The sequence below is a fragment of the Pieris napi genome, chromosome 2, assembly GCF_905475465.1.
Source record: "Pieris napi chromosome 2, ilPieNapi1.2, whole genome shotgun sequence".
Classification (NCBI taxonomy): Eukaryota; Metazoa; Arthropoda; class Insecta; order Lepidoptera; family Pieridae; genus Pieris; species Pieris napi.
Window position 1 is genome coordinate 5,682,802 of NC_062235.1, and position 16,350 is coordinate 5,699,151.

The window sequence follows — 16,350 nt, forward strand, 5'->3', positions numbered from 1 at the left end:
TTATAAATATTTACATACCTTGCAAAATAATAATAATTAAACTATGTATCTCACATATTAGTATAAAATTAAATTTAGAGAAAACTAGTTTTCTGTTTGTTGTCAATGAAGTTAACTTTTGGTCTAAATTAATAAAATCTGTAGGCTGTAATTCAGTTAGTAAAGGCATATTATTTTTGACAAATATTTTATTTCTTTACCAACGGCATGCAATAAGCAATATAAACAGTTTAGAATATCTTAGTCCTTCACCATACCACCCATACACCCATGCCATAAAAAGTAGTATCTGAAATATATCTTTAATATTAAATTTGCAATTTATTTTTTTGAAGTCAAAAATAATCGTAATATTAACATACTTACCTTGCAAAATAATTATTAATCAAACCATCTCTAATATTAAATTCAGAGGAAACAGAGTTTAGGAAGTACGAACTACGAAGTTACAAACCAAAATTTGACGATTACCAATGGTTCAAGCACTGGTTAACGTAAGCGTAACTTTTTAACGAACGTTAGCTGTCATAGATTGTGAATCAACACTTTTTTTGTCTAACGTTCGTTAGCGCCATTTTTAACGGTTACGTGTCCGTCAAAATTTGTTGATGCAACCCACCCTACGTCCTTGATTTGAGAAATGGTAGTAAATAATTACCAATATTATTAAATATATTTTGATTTGATTTGATAACTTTAAATGATTTGAAAGCCAAACAACAAGTTACGACTAAATGGTATTAAAATGACACCGATGCAGTGGTATTTAATACTTTCTTTAGTTTTTTAACAGTTTGAACAGTAGCTGTATGTAAAATACAGGGTACCAATAAAGTTTTTTTATTGTTTCTGCGAATGCTTACAAAGGCTCCCAAGCAGGTTATGTATAAATCCAGAGCAACTACAACGCAGAATCTTTTTTGCTGAAGTTAAAAACGTTGTGGTTAGGAATATAAAGGAACGGATGCCTTCCGTCACCTATCCAGTTACTGATCCCAAGGTGTCGGTTTACAGTTTAGTTCCCATCTCACAGGTAAAACCACTACGCGAAAACACGAGAACATAGATATAATTGTAAAATATTTGTTTCATAGTTATGATAATAGGAATACAGTAGCGCTACAACCCTAAATAGATCTAGGCCTCAGATTGCATCCGTTTCTTCGATCATTTTTATATAATAGACTAGTAGGTATAAAGGTAGGTATATAGGTAGGTATATAGGTAGGTATCTAAGTAGGTATATAGGTAGGTATATAGGTAGGTATATAGGTAGTTATATAGGTAGATATATAGGTAGGTATATAGGTAGGTTTGGAATTGGAACATGCGGTTTCCCCACGATGTTTGCCTTCACAGTAGCTATTGTAGCAAACACATAGAAAGAAAACTCCCTTGGTGCACAGCCGTGGTTTGAACGCACGACGTCAGAGATGAGGGTCGCACGCTTAAGCCACTAGGCCAACACTGGCATAGTGATGTTAAATGTACATTAAAATACTCATATGTTATAAATGCTGTACCAAACTTTCCGTATCAGTAAAAAGGATGGAATGTGAGGCGCAGGAATCGTAAAGTAACCTGTGTGATGGGACGGGGTAACTAACTAGGTAGTTATTGGAATAACAAGTTTTTATTCCATATTTGGTTTTAAGTAATATGAAAACATGAAAGTGAAAAATGAGTCTGTGTTATTAATAAATAATTATCTTTACAAGTAATATGATATACTATCCTACTTCCAAAATACTTTAAATTAGTTTATTCGGAGATAATGTTAAGGCTGTTTATATGGATATTCAGCACCACAAAAACCCGGTTTCTATATTGAAGCTCAAAAGGTCAGTCTTAACAACTTTCTATACATTGCAACTAATCGTATGCGATATCCTAACGGTAAAGGTGAATAAAAACGCTAGTCGCGAGATGAGTCGAACGAAACTTTTATTTTAATTTAAAACTAATATTCATGAATTATCGTAATTAGAAACGCTAGTATGTCAATTGAAATACCAGTTATATTAATCTGACCGATGTCCATAAAATCATTAAGAAACGTTTTCATGATATTATGTAAATTAATATTCACTACTGTCGCTCTCGTATAAGGATTTGAAAGCTTTTACACATTTGTTACGCTTTCACTTAATAAATTTTGTTAAAGACATATTAACATGAAGATGGCTACTTTAAGATAAAGGTGGAAGAAGACAGCTGCTTTTATCTTTGAAGTAAAGCATTTATTATCGGCGCGATCATCAATATAAATCTAAGTCAAGTAATTGTACGCGTTTTGAAATCTATCGTTGTTATTGTTAACAATGGACATTATAATTTGGTACATTATATATTTCCCGCATACTTCAATGCGGGTTTGTGTAACTGGAGGATGATATATTTATAAAATATATATTTACTAGCAGACCGGCCAAGCGTTTCTGTGGCTAAGGTTTTTGTTATATCACATAGTAGTAAACTATTCAAGGGAAACGGTAGGAGAACATCAATCATGGGGGTGGTCCCATGCTTTTTTGGTGGTACTGTCATTAAATTGTAGCTTATGTGAAACGTTGGTACTTTCAACACAGCGCCATCTGTTAGAATTGTGACTATCAATTAATTTGCAATAAAATAATATTAATTTGCGGGTATAAATTGAGTTGTAAGCTATCCTTTCTTTTAAGTTAGATCAAACCGCACACGGTGTGCAAATTTGATTGAATTCGGTTCAGTAGTTTAGGAGTCCATAGCGGACAAACAACGTGACACATAATTTATATATATTAAGATTATATGGTATCCATTAATCCAGCGTAACGCGTAGTGAGAAGTTAAAGGTTATGTACTATTGCTAAGGTTTCAACAATTCACTTCAAATAATTGCAAGAAGTATTTATTAATAACGAATGACTAAAAGGTTTTTATAGTCGGACGTCAAACTAAATAAAATACAGTAAAAAACGCTTGCGCTTAACGCTTTGCTGCTAACTCAAATATTAAAATTGAGACATTACTTTAGTACGTCAGGCACGGCTTTTTAAATTATTCAATCGTAGATAAACTTTACATTTTAAATGTTAGACCTCTCTAACACAGGTTAGTAGTTAGTAGGCTTTTTCAGGGCCAAATAAGAATACGCTTTAGTCTTCATAAACGTACTTCTTCGTTAGTTACAGAATGCTGTTACATTTTATATTTGCAAAGAATCTGATAAGGACAAAGAAATCGAGGGTTATTCTTATATCCCTAACCTAAACAATTTATACTTGTATCCTATTATACAATTGTAATAAAATACAAACACGCTTCAGATGATGTTAAAGTTTCTCCTCGACCGCTGCTCCTATTTGTTGGATGTAACAGTGTCAAGTAGTGCAAAGTGTAATCACAGTTCCACTAACGAAGTTAATAACGACTCGTGCTGTTAATTAGTGCAAATGACAGTGGCGTGACAACTAGGCTGGATACGGGAAATTGGAAAAATTCAATATAAAGCGTGTAAATACGGGAAATTACCTTATAATTTATTTATCGTAAAATAAAAGTCTACCTATAAAGTACTAATTTTATGCGGATAAATTAGTCTAATCAGTCAAAATCAATCAGTTCTGTCTTGGATTAGAACTTTGGAAATGATTTGATACCCAACATACAACTTCTCTTTTTTTCTTCTTTTTTCTTTTTTTTTAAAGAATATATTTTATAAAAACTACAATGTAAAGATTCCTTGATATTGTAGGTTAATTATTGAAAGTGTTTGAAGTTTCAAATTTATTTTTTCACCAACACAAATGTTAATAAAAATTCGAAATTAAAAAGAAATTGGATAAAAACAAAATCTTTTTAAGGTTGGTGAACATATTATACAATTGCTTCTTTGTTAAATAGCCTTCTATTATATCTATGTCTTTCGGTAATTTTTTGAGTTGCACATAAAGATATCGTTTGAACTTTTAGACGAACTAGTATTAGATTATAACAAATATTAGACTTTATTCATACCCCGTAACCCCGAAGCATTCAAGGGCACTGACAGAGCATTTTAACATAACGTTCAATAGAGTTGAATAGTTAATTAGGCGTTGAGACCTCGTATTATAAAAAAGCAATATATAAAACGAATTGGTACTATTTTTTAATGTAATAGGAGGCTCAGGTGTTAAGTGATAGCGCCGCCCATGGACCCTCACATTGCCATAAGGCTCGCATGTGCGTTGCCGGCTTTTTAAGAATTGGTACGCTCCTTTCTTGAAGGACCCTAAGTCGAATTGGTTCGGAAATACTTCAGTGGGCAGCTGGATCCACATAGTGGTGGTGCGCGGCAAAAACTGCCTTAAAAACGCTCAGTTGTGGAACGGCGGACGTCGCGGTGATACGGATCGTATTTTGTATACTGCCTTGACGTCCGATACTGAAACTCAGCTGCAGGTATTAGACCGAAAAACTCCTCTGAACACTCTCCATGTTAAATGTGGTAGAAGATGCAGAGAGATCCCACATTTCTACGCACTACTGCCGGTAGAAGGAATTAAATTGAAAGGAACGTTTTTAAATACAATACAAAAAAATCTATCAGAAGCAGCCAAAATATTAGTTGAGGATGTGGCAATTGTAACAAAATAACACGAAATTCGTGCGAACAAGCCTCCAAGTACTTCCTCTATAACAATTAATTGTGCAATTTGCAATGAGTGATCCATCGGCCGTTGCACGCTTTGATACAGCCGTGACATTTAAGTTTCACTTGAGGATCGATAGCCCAATTGTTAATTGTACGTCCTATCCTAATTATCAAATAATAATTGCAATTATGCGTCATTACGATTTGTCGTATATATTTTATGACATTGGCTGCACATATATGTGTACATAATTTCGTGTTGTTTGACTGTACTCTATAATTTCCCATTTGTCAGCGACGTGATGCTCACGTTCTCCATCTCTTATATTCCATCCTGTTCAATCCTAAAACTTTTTCCTATGTAAAAATCGATTTCAAATTTTTGAGAGCCCATAGCTATAGCTTACGCTCTTCCGATAACTATATCCTTGAAATCCCATCTTAAAACTCTTCTTTTCTTGGCGAATCGTTTAAGGTCTCTGCAGTGAGACTATAGAATTCACTTCCCGTCACCATTCACTTAGCTCCTTTTCTATCTTCCTTTAAATTTCTACTGTACAATCATAATCATTACTAAATCGTATCCCTAACTTTCGTACTAACTGATGTGAAATTGATCTAAAATTATCGTGATTCATGTGCACTTTTTCTTTATCATGTGTCCTTGTTTGAAATTACTTTTTTGTTCCTGTTTTAGTTTTGTTTAAATAACTATATGTATATGTTTGCACTTCGTGTACTTCTAATAAATAAAAATAAATAATAAAATTGTTTTTTATTATCAATGACATTTAAATTAAAAAAAACTATACAATTTAATTAACATACCCTTAAATATTTAACGTTCACGTTACCGAGGCATGTTTCAATTAGTCCACACTTGGTCGAACATAATTCGTTGTTTAACTTTGTTTAAAATATATTTGATTAATGGAAGCGTGAACTGTGAAATAGGTTGACAGAACTTTAGACTGAAGATGTAATGAAAGTATATTATTATTACCCATGAATTATTTTAAGTAACGCTCCATAAATGATTTATTGTGTAAAATATCGAAAATAATATTTAAATTCCGAAAGCAAGCCTTGTGTAGACTATTTTCGTAAAGCTTTTGATTCTTCAGAGAGACTAATATAATGTTATTAATTATAATGTTAAATATTGCAAAAATAACGTCCGGATTGCAAAGTATCCAATTATAATCTAGTACTGTAATACTGTAGTATATATATAGACTAATAAAGAAAACGGCTGTCAAACGCACACGTTATATATTTATATTATATCCTTAGTGATATAAACAATATACATTATACATATATGTATGAAGGTCTAGTTTTAGCACAATTACCATACAATACCATTCAGTCCGCTTCAACTTTTAATTAAAACCGCATTATACAAAACAATGCGTTATTGGTTTATTGACTTCGCTCATTATACTTTTTAATTATTTCTCTAGTTAGTTTTTATGTCAAGGTTGGCTAATCTGTTATTCATATTAAAAACTAAATTAAGTTAATTATTACGAAAACGTTTCGCAAATTACTATTTTTTCTTAAGCCTAAATACATAGTTTAACATTAATTCCATAACAAATCATTTAATTGATAATTATCATTTGATTAATGTATTCCATAACAAATCATATGAAATAATGTAAAAATTTGAATAAATAATATTGTAAATACATAATTTATGAATTGTATTGTTTAACCCTATCTTAGTAAAAAAAATGATCTATGTATAAAAGATTACGTATCGTTTATACATAGATCATTCTATTTGTAGTTGTTTTAATATTTAAATTAAATATGCGGATCGTTCCTGACGACTCTTACGTTATATAATATAATACGATTGGACAATTCACACCAATTGACCTAGTCCCATGCTAAGCTGGTGAAGCTTTTGTTATGGGTACTAGGCAACGGATATACATACATATTACAGATAGATAGACATATAAATACATATTTAAACACCCAAGACCTAAGCACAACACCAAATGCTCATCACATCGATGTCTTGTCTCAGCCGGGGATCGAACCCGGGACCCATGGATTCGCAGTCAGGGGTACTAACCACTAGACCAATAAGCCGTCATATCCCTCTCTATATTCCTAGAAAATTAGTGCCTTCGCGCTTTAATCTCTTAAATTGCACCATACAAAGGCAATCATGATTTCGATTCACTATTAGAGCCTCTCACGACTATTGTTCGAACACTTTCCCCGCGTGTAGTGCTTTATGAGGTTATGACAGTTAAACATACAATTGTTATTCAATACGTAATTGCCAATTGTTACATTTTTATGGAGTTTGAAAATCGAGCTTGTGAACTGTATTGTTACATAATTAGCGGACTTGTTTTTTCGCTTCTTTGTCTAAAGAAAATGTCTATATGTTATCATTTTAGTTGATTTAAACGGGCGCAGTTTAGGTTCAATTCTTCACGAAAAAAATTACACTTAAAAGCACAGCACAGCAGTCTTACTATTAAAAAAGTATTAATGACAACTTGGAAATCGGGACTCAATTTTATGTGTATAATTTACTATACATTAACTCATAAACAACTGAAAAAGATTTAAAAATAAAGTTAGCCGAATTTGAAATTCATCTATAGCAAAACCTAAACAAAAGGTTTCTTAGCAATAATCTTAAATAGAAAACACCACGATCATCTTAAGTTCTGCTTGTTTATAAGTGCATTGGTTTACGTCTGTAGTCACCTTTAACTGAACGCTTCCCCCTTTCAAAACACACGTGCATCCGGTGTGTCGCACGTGCGACAAATGGGTGCATTTATTGCATAACATTAAAGTTAAGTTTTTATTTTATAATTTTAAATAAGATTCTCTTGTTAACGACAGCATTCATCGAATAATATTTCAAAACCAATCGTAAATTTATCCCTAGAGCATTTAACAGCCGATATTTTGTATAGAAAAAACTACGGCAATTACCAAATACGACTGGGAATTTTGTAATATATTATAAAGTATTATCAATTATCTTCAATACTATACTATTCTTACTGAGTAGTAGATGCAACCCAGATACTATAAGACAAACATAGGCCGCTTCACGGTGAATGTAGGACGTTATGTTTACATGTTTATAATGCCCTGCGCACGCTCAGAGAAAGGCCACATTCCGCTCTGATTGGCGCGGTTTCGCTTTTACTACACAAATCTACTTCTGGAGATGTCGAACCAACTCGTAAAAGCCCAAACATATACATCTTATATACTATTCATCCAGGAAATACACTTTATATAATTTACATAACTTGTCGTTTTGACTGCTAATTGTTGTTCTTTAATATGTAGCACACGCGTAAACCAAAGACAATCCTTGTCATCTGAAGTTCAGTCAAGCATGTCATACAAAGTATTCGCTGCTAGGATTATAACGTAATGTTATCTAGACGTCAACTCGATTTTCATTTTGAAAGCGTAAGAAAAAAATTGTTAGATTTTTTATTAGGATACACGTCTTTAACGTAGCCAAGTTTTTACGCAAGATTTAAATGAAAACGTACCACTCAAAATACAGGATGAACAAAACCCGCTATATGTACCTGGGTGCCATTTAAGAGGGTCTCGAGTAGCCAACACACGTGAGCTAACCCAAGAGAGACAAAGTATTAAACAACAATGTCAGCGTACACTTAATGTATTGAAAATCTTAGTAGATATTGCACATAACTACCAGAATGCATTTAAAACCTTGTCAAACTCATCCTGCTAGAGCTTCTACCCGTGGTATCAAGGGCGGATCCAGCTTTAGCGCCAGGAGGGGGTCACATAGTCGTGGTCAAGTCAAGAACTTATAATTTAATTTTGATAACAATAGATAGAAGTAAAAAGTAGGTATTTTATTAATGTACGTAAGTATTGCACTTAAAAATATTTATTCTTTATTGTACACTTGAAAAACTTAACACATAATATTGTGTACATACAGGTTGGTCCAACTAGTGACGTCAATAATTTTTTTTTAGATTCCTCACACCTAGGGGCATACGAAAATACCCCAAGTAGGTTCCGCAATTTTTTGTAGTTTTCGAGTTATAATTTTTTTGTGTTTTTTTTTAAGTTTTCTGCCAGAGAGGTTTCAAAAATTCCTGTCTTTTTTTTATTGTAGGTATTTTGCAGTTTTTTTTTCTGTGAAATGATTGTCTTAAATGTTGTTCAAATAAAAAAAATCTCAGCTTCCTACAATTAGTTAAAGCTACTCAAAAAAGGTTTTAAAGTTAGAAGTTTAGTTTTTAGCTGGATTTGTCCAAACATTCGACTTCAATTTAAAAATACAAAAAGAAGTTTCCATAGGTTCTGGCTAAGTTTAGAAACTCCGCAGGGCTTGGGGATTTTTGAAAGAGCTGGTTTACCCGAAGGAAAGCTACTTTTTTTTTACGGGTATTAAAATCACATTATAAAGTTTAATTTACCATAAGAATAATAAAAAAAACAATTTTCAGCCTATCCACCAAAAAAAAAAATCCACCGATTACAACAAAAAAAGACCAATTAAGTACCATTTTTTTTCTATGATTTTGGTAGCTTAGAACCCTGTGGATTTTTTAAACTTAGCCAGAAGCTATCGAAACTTCTTTTTGTATTTTTAAATTGAAGTCGAATGTTTGGGCGACTCCAGCTAAAAACTTAACTTCTAACTTTAAAACCTTTTTTGAGTAGCTTTAACTAATTTTAAGAAGCTGGATTTTTTTTTATTTGAACAACATTTAAGACAATCATTTAACAGAAAAAAAACTGCAAAATACCTACAACAAAAAAAGATATGAAGTTTTGAAACCTCGCTGGCAGAAAACATTCAAAAAACACAAAAAAAATGTGTAACTCGAAAACTACAAAAAAATTGCAGAACATACATGGGGTATTTTCGTATGCCCCTAGGTGTGAGGAATCTAAAAAAAAATTATTGCTGTCACTAGTTAGACGTCAACGGGTACGTTTTTATGAACGTGGAGAAGTGCCAGTCCGGTTAGGCGATCTTCAACCATTGAAGATCTTAGCCACGATTTAATTCTGCGCAACTTAGAGAAAGACCTTTCTGCTGTCGCTTCGCTGACAGGGTAGTGAATCCAATTTTCCTATATTAGGATACATATTGATGTCACAATTTAAAATAAGACTATGTTATGATATGTTGAAGTTTAGTCGTTCCGATTCCGATTGAGGTAAGGTCTAGCTAGACGTTTCATAGTCGACAAGCGCGCGCAAGTGTGGCGCGGAAAATTCATTTTTCGATGCGTTCTTTCCCAAACGTTTGCCATCATACAAATTTATTATATTAAATTAATTAAATATTGAAGGTATGTAGTTACATATAATCTGCATGGTGACAAATTTATATATAAAATCATTATGTTCAATTAGTGGTCCAGCTAAGTCCTGCTCAGGGGGGGGTCATGACCCCCATGACCCCCCCCCCCTGGATCCGCCGTTGCGTGGTATGCATGATACCTAGGTCAGTACGCAGTATTCAAATTACCTGATACACTCATATAATTAGCATAGAAAATAGAATTACAAAAGTATTACCTAACGTCTAAAACGGTATTAATGGCATTTATTTTCATTTTACAATTGCGCCGCATTCCCATTCTTCTTAATGATAAGTTATCGCGATTTGGAGTCTGATAAAGAGTTATGGCGCTAAGGCACGTATGAGTAAGTAATAGAATTTTACTCCTCTATTATAGTACTATTTAGTTTTGAACACGCTACACCATAAAAATAAAATAAATAAAATTAAATAGTATTCTAAAACATATTAAGAAAAAAAGCATAGAAAAGTGCTTTTGTCGATATCTACTATATAAAAATAAGTCGGGTTTTCCTTCCTGACGCTATAACTCCAGAACGCACGAACCGATTTCCACGGTTTTGCATTCGTTGGAAAGGTCTCGAACTCCGTGAGGTTTATAGCAAAGAAAATTCAGGAAAACTTTTCAACATAAAGAGGGATCACCAAACGAAATGTTACATAAAACGAAGCCATCTGGTGGCGAAACGGAGTTCGCCGATGTTGCTAGTTATTTATAAAGATGACTATAAGTTAGGCCAACAAAAACTTACTAGAATAATTTATACGAATTTAGTCACGAAACAGAAAACCGTCTTTTAATTTTTGGTTTGTTGGGTTCGGGTGATTTTGTAACTGATCGACATGTCGCTGGGCTAAGTAAATTGTTAATTCCCTCACCTCATTAGGGATTCATTCAAAATATTCGTATATTTCTCACCCAGCTAAGGCCTATTGGAACTAATAGGATTGTATTGCTCCATTTTAGAATGTGATATTAAAAGGTCAAGCGATTTGGCATTTCATTCGGACTCTGAGATTGGGTAACATGGCATTTTCAGTATTCTAGAAACCTTTAAAGTTAACGAGCAAGGTGTGGAAGTTACAATTTACTATTTAATAATTTAACTAAACAAACTTATAATGTTTAATAAAGAAGAAAGCAATCGACAAAGGTTTTTGTGACTTAGGAGCGGATCAAGTACTGCACATAAGCAGATTAACTGCAAATTCTCTCCAAAGAAAATCAAAGACAGACAGCAGTACAAACGTAATCAACAATGAAACATACCAAGTATTACATTTACGAATTCACACAGTTTTATTGCTACTGATTTTAAATTAAAAAACATATAACAAGTCAACATCTTCACGGATAAGATGAACCATATCAATTCTGTATCTTATGATATCAGACACTTGGAGACAGCCGTTATTTATTGACAAGTGCCTACCATTGCCCTTCTACGTGTCTATCACTCCTTAGCTAACATATCTACTTACATATTTTGTTGAACTGATTCTCCTTACACGTTGTATTGGCTTCTTTTGGGCTCGCCGATACTTATTGGCCTCAGTGGTGGCTGAAGTCTCTGACAGTAATGATGTTGGTTTATTCTCTTCCAATACAAACCAATCCGTAACTGAACCACGCCTCGCCGTTTTCTCAACAACACTCTGTCTGGCTGATAACCTCTTAGCCAATTCAGCTTTGAAACCGTCATCCACTTTATTCACTTTTGTCACTTGCACTATTTTTGGTGAGGGCAACGTACTAAATGAAGAACTCTTACGTTTTTCTCTAACAGAAAGTACATATTCAGATTTTGTATATGGTTCACAATCACTTAAGTAATTCTCACTAAACATATCTACTGTTTTATCAAACTCATCAAGAAGATCCTGGACCGAATCAGATTTCATGATATTGACGACAAGTCCGCTTGATGACGACGTACAGGAACTTTGATCAGAATCCTGGCGTAATTCTCTGATGCTTTTTAAGTGTACAGTGTCTACTTTGTCATAATAAATATTGGCTAATTGATCTAAGCTGTCATTAGAACACCAAAAATCAATAACTGTATCACTGCTACCGAAAGCGTAAGACTGATTTTTAGCAAGCCTTATCTTTCCATTCTCTAATTCTGCGTGTTCAGCTGCTCTAGGCAGAAATTCAAAACTCTTACTGCGTTTATAGGAGGGTCTACCTGATTTCTCCCTTGTTTCGACCAATTCTTTATTTCTAAAGAACCAAAAGCGTTTGTGTACTTTATCTTCATGTGCTAATTTTTCATCTTTGGTTATTTCTGTTTTCCCTATTTGATTATCCTCTTCGTCTATCGTTTTATATTTTTTGTCTGCAGTTCTGTCTTTCGAGAAGAAATTCATTTTTGACATTTTTTCTCTGAAGCTGAATGTTTTCTTTAATGGCGAGACGCGTGGTTCTTCATTTAAATAGGGTCCTTTATCAGAAGACGGCGAATCTAGGACCGGAACTGGTAAACACGAAGACAAAAAGCCTTGTTGTTTTGAAACTACTAAGTCTTTATAATTTCCTCTTACAGGAACAACTTGAGGTTTGAACCTGTCGGGAAGATCACCCAATAGACCTCTTTCTATAAAGTGCAAGTTTTCAGCATTCAGCTTTCTCAAAACGTCAGGCCTTTTAACAAAAGGCTTTTTGTCTTCCATCTTATAATGCGTGATCGCTGTTTAACAGCAGATTAAAAACTGGCATATCGCAAATATGATATCTCTTAACTGATAAAGGACGATAAGTATGTCAGTGCTGTCATAAGAATATCGTTTTGACAGAATTATCGTTTGATAACATTTATTTCAAAATTTTAACATTTAAAGTGACTTTCTCTAGAACTGTTACTTTCTTTAGAAATCATACTGTTGGAAATGATTTTTAAAGCGTCCTCAGAATTCAGAACTATCAAAGTTTCATTACAATCTGGTTCATCATAACGAAATAACGCAGAATACAGCTTTATTTTTACTTATGCAAATATTTTATCTAATATCCTATACTACTACTTACTATTATATATAATCATATCATGTGATTTAAACAATTCGCGGGTCTGTCGTAATTTGTTTAAGATTCCACTGCTCATCTGCTTTTCTATACTGTGGATCTCTACATGTCTTTATTATATTGCCCCCATAAATTTCCACGCGTACATAAAACCTTAAATGTAAGACATAGCAAAGCTGCAAGTATGGTTTTTATTTAATCAATACGAAGTTAGTAACTGGCCAAAAACTGCAGCATGAACATGCGTCGTAACAGAAACTCAGTAGTACAGTTGACAAAACTTACATAAATAATATTATAAGATTGAACAATATAATAACGCTAGATTTCCCACACAAACGTCAATAAGGAAGTGAGAATAATGGTGTTTTGTTACAAAATTATAACAGAGTCTCCGAGGCGTTCTCGATGTCCCTCTCCGAAGAAAATTTCACCGGTATCCGTTTCGAATGGTAATAACATAGTATTTTTATTATTTTATTGTATAGGTTTAGATATTATTATTTATAGAATTATTGGGTGCACTATTTAAAACTTCTCAATAACCAATACTTTTATCGACTTCAAAAACTGGTGGAGGAGGTTTATAAGTCAATGTATTTTTTTTAAACTATAAGATAAATTTATTGGCTTCTAATTTAATATGCTCTCAAAGGTTTATTAGTTCATTCATAGATTCAAATCAACAATAAAAGTATTACTCGGTCCTAGTCTATGCTTTTAAATTAGTGAGGCCAATTGCATCTTTGATTCTTATGTTAGGTGCTGTCACCTGCAAATGAAATATCGTTATTGCAATCCCAATAATTTTCTCTTTTAATTAGGTCTTATAAAACCTCATACATGATTTGACGACCTGTTTATATTTAAGTATACAATATTTTCCAGTTCAAAGCTCAGCTTCAGACCTTATAGGTTCAATAGACTATGAAAGCAGTGGCTTGGATTCGATTCCCGCGAGGGATATAAAGTTACTACAGGCCTTAGCAAGAAAGAAGGAAGAAAACGATGAAAGAGACAAACTAGCTGAACACTTCCAGAAGATGTGGTTAAAAGAAAAAGAAGAAAGAGAGGCGGTAAGTATTAGAAAATTATTATTTACAGGGACAGTTAATGTTGCATGACGATTTGATGACTTTGTATATGTGTAAATTAAGAATTATATCGAAGATTACTTTAGACTCAGCATAACCTGCAATGTTTCGAATAAGTAGTAGTATGTGAATAATTAACTTACACAAAGAAAAACATACGATAACGCCTAGCTATGGGCTACGTACTTAAACCACTTTTATTAATACTTATAGAATCAACTGAGCAAATGACGTTTTCGCTTTGATACGAAGAAATGTTTTAGAATCGTGCCTCTTTCATCACAATTTTTTGCAAACTTTCTTGTTTATTGAAATGCTTCAGATGGAAGTCCAAACATCAGAACAATATCGCCGCTACTTACACCAGAAACGAGTTCAGGATAGAAGATGGTATGAATTTCGTTCGATGCAGCAGGAGGCCGTACAGCAGGCTAAGAGAGAGCAATTGATGTACTGCATACATCATAAAGCACAGAAAAGCGCAGAGTTTAGAGCACGGAAAGAGGATAGGGAGGTAGGTCAAATTTAACAGGACGTACTACTCAACTTAAACACAATGGTTTAGTTTTGCATAATAGAGTAGGTACGTTGAGTAGTTTGGGAAATCTGTACAATATATATTTCGACGCGTGAGGTTTTATGGTTGACACTTTACAAGATTTTCAGCCATTCATAGAGATTTCCCTTCGCTGATTGCCGGGTATGTCATATAGACCGAAATGGTCATAGCCTAACTTTGTCACTTACCGTATGCGAAATAAGGATCGATAAAAATTACCCCTTTATATTTTCGTTTCGACAGAAGTCACCATCAAGAACTAGTACAAAATTCTAAAGAAATATGATAGTACAACAGAAAACTTTAATTGAAATTATGTCTTGCCATTCGATTTAAGGATTCATACATTACGAAACTTATTATTTTTATTTATTGTATACATAGAAAAAAGAAGTCTACAATAGTGTGGTGGAAACATAAATTGGACATAGATTTTTTGTCCACCAGGACTTATATACTATGAACTTAAAAATACAAAATATAAAAATTATTTATTCCAGATAATGAAAGTAATAGATAGATCGATGGAGGAAGAAGCTCGTTTATGTCTGGCTGCAGAGCGGCGACTGCGACTCAACGCGGCGGACAGTTTGCGGAAAAGAGCTGAACTATACCATGCGGAAAGAAAAGAGGACGATGCCAGACTTAAACGGCGCGCTATGTTACGAGATACGGCTAAGGCAAGGGATTTTGATTTATTTTACATTTATTAAGGCACTTGATAAAATATGCGACAAGAAACCAGTTATACAGTTAAAAGTTATACATAGACAGCCCAGTAATTAAGGTTGTTTATACATTATATATTTTACGAAAGCGTTAGCGTTTAATACTTGTCCAAGAAGTAAGGATAGTACATCAAACTGCTTGAATGTGAACAACATATTACTCGTATACAAAATAAGCATATTACAACTTATTAATAGTAAACTAATTACAGCGTGTGGCAATAAACAACGCCCTAACAAGTTGGGAGACAGCACTACAACGTCACGAGTTAGCCAGCGAGGACGCGGCGCGGCGTGCGACGTACGCGACGATGTATGCAAGGAAACGAGCACGTGGTTTTAGAGTGACGCGCGCTATGGACAAGCGGCGCGCGAGAGCGAGACGTATAGCTGCTGTCACTGAGCTCATGCGGGACGCTATTAGGAATACCTAGAAACTGTTTTGTATTTGAATGCTTTCATTTACATAAAATTTAACAGATAATAGAAATATAAAATAATTGCAAAGGAAACAACATAGTATATAATAGGCAATCAAGACTCTTTCATTTGTCTTTAGGTATTGTTTCTCTAAACTCCACTAAAACGATTACTGTCCCAGTTTTATTAATAGGAATTATAATGATTAAAAATATTTTAATTATGAAAGAAATATTAACATATGTCAGAAAAAAACTAAGGTTATAGAAATATTGCCTTTTTCTTTGTCCGTTTTGATAAGTTTTTGTTTAGTGCTTTTCGTAGTGATAGTGACTTCACAAATGTACATTTAAATTAAGTCACTTGTTAAACTATTATGTATGTAAACTACCTCAGACAATAAATAAAACGAATATGTAAAAAATTGTCTTTTATTACATAACTAATTTACAACATAAGAGATCAATATAATGACTGATAAATTGGACATTACAATTCACACCTTTCGAAAGAAAACCTAAATTGATTGACAGAAGGAAGGGTATTT

The 16,350-nt window shown here is 33.4% G+C and overlaps 2 protein-coding genes across 3 annotated transcripts in view; one reads left to right on the forward strand and one right to left on the reverse strand.

Moving 5' to 3' along the window:
• LOC125061951 overlaps positions 1–12,665 on the reverse strand; it is a 72,344-nt gene extending 59,679 nt beyond the window's left edge. For both annotated transcript variants that reach the window (XM_047667611.1, XM_047667596.1), the window contains exon 1: positions 11,460–12,665. In XM_047667611.1, coding sequence (XP_047523567.1) covers positions 11,460–12,650 — 1,191 coding nt within the window. In that variant the 5' untranslated portion in view covers positions 12,651–12,665. The remainder of the gene's footprint in view (positions 1–11,459) is intronic.
• Positions 12,666–13,086: 421 nt separating this feature from the next.
• LOC125063046 (trichohyalin-like) lies at positions 13,087–16,195 on the forward strand. Its single transcript, XM_047669262.1, has 5 exons — positions 13,087–13,454; positions 13,891–14,078; positions 14,419–14,610; positions 15,156–15,335; positions 15,596–16,195. The coding sequence occupies exons 1-5, from the start codon at positions 13,364–13,366 to the stop codon at positions 15,815–15,817; spliced, it is 873 nt and encodes a 290-aa protein (XP_047525218.1). The 5' UTR covers positions 13,087–13,363; the 3' UTR covers positions 15,818–16,195.
• The last annotated feature ends 155 nt before the right edge of the window (positions 16,196–16,350 follow it).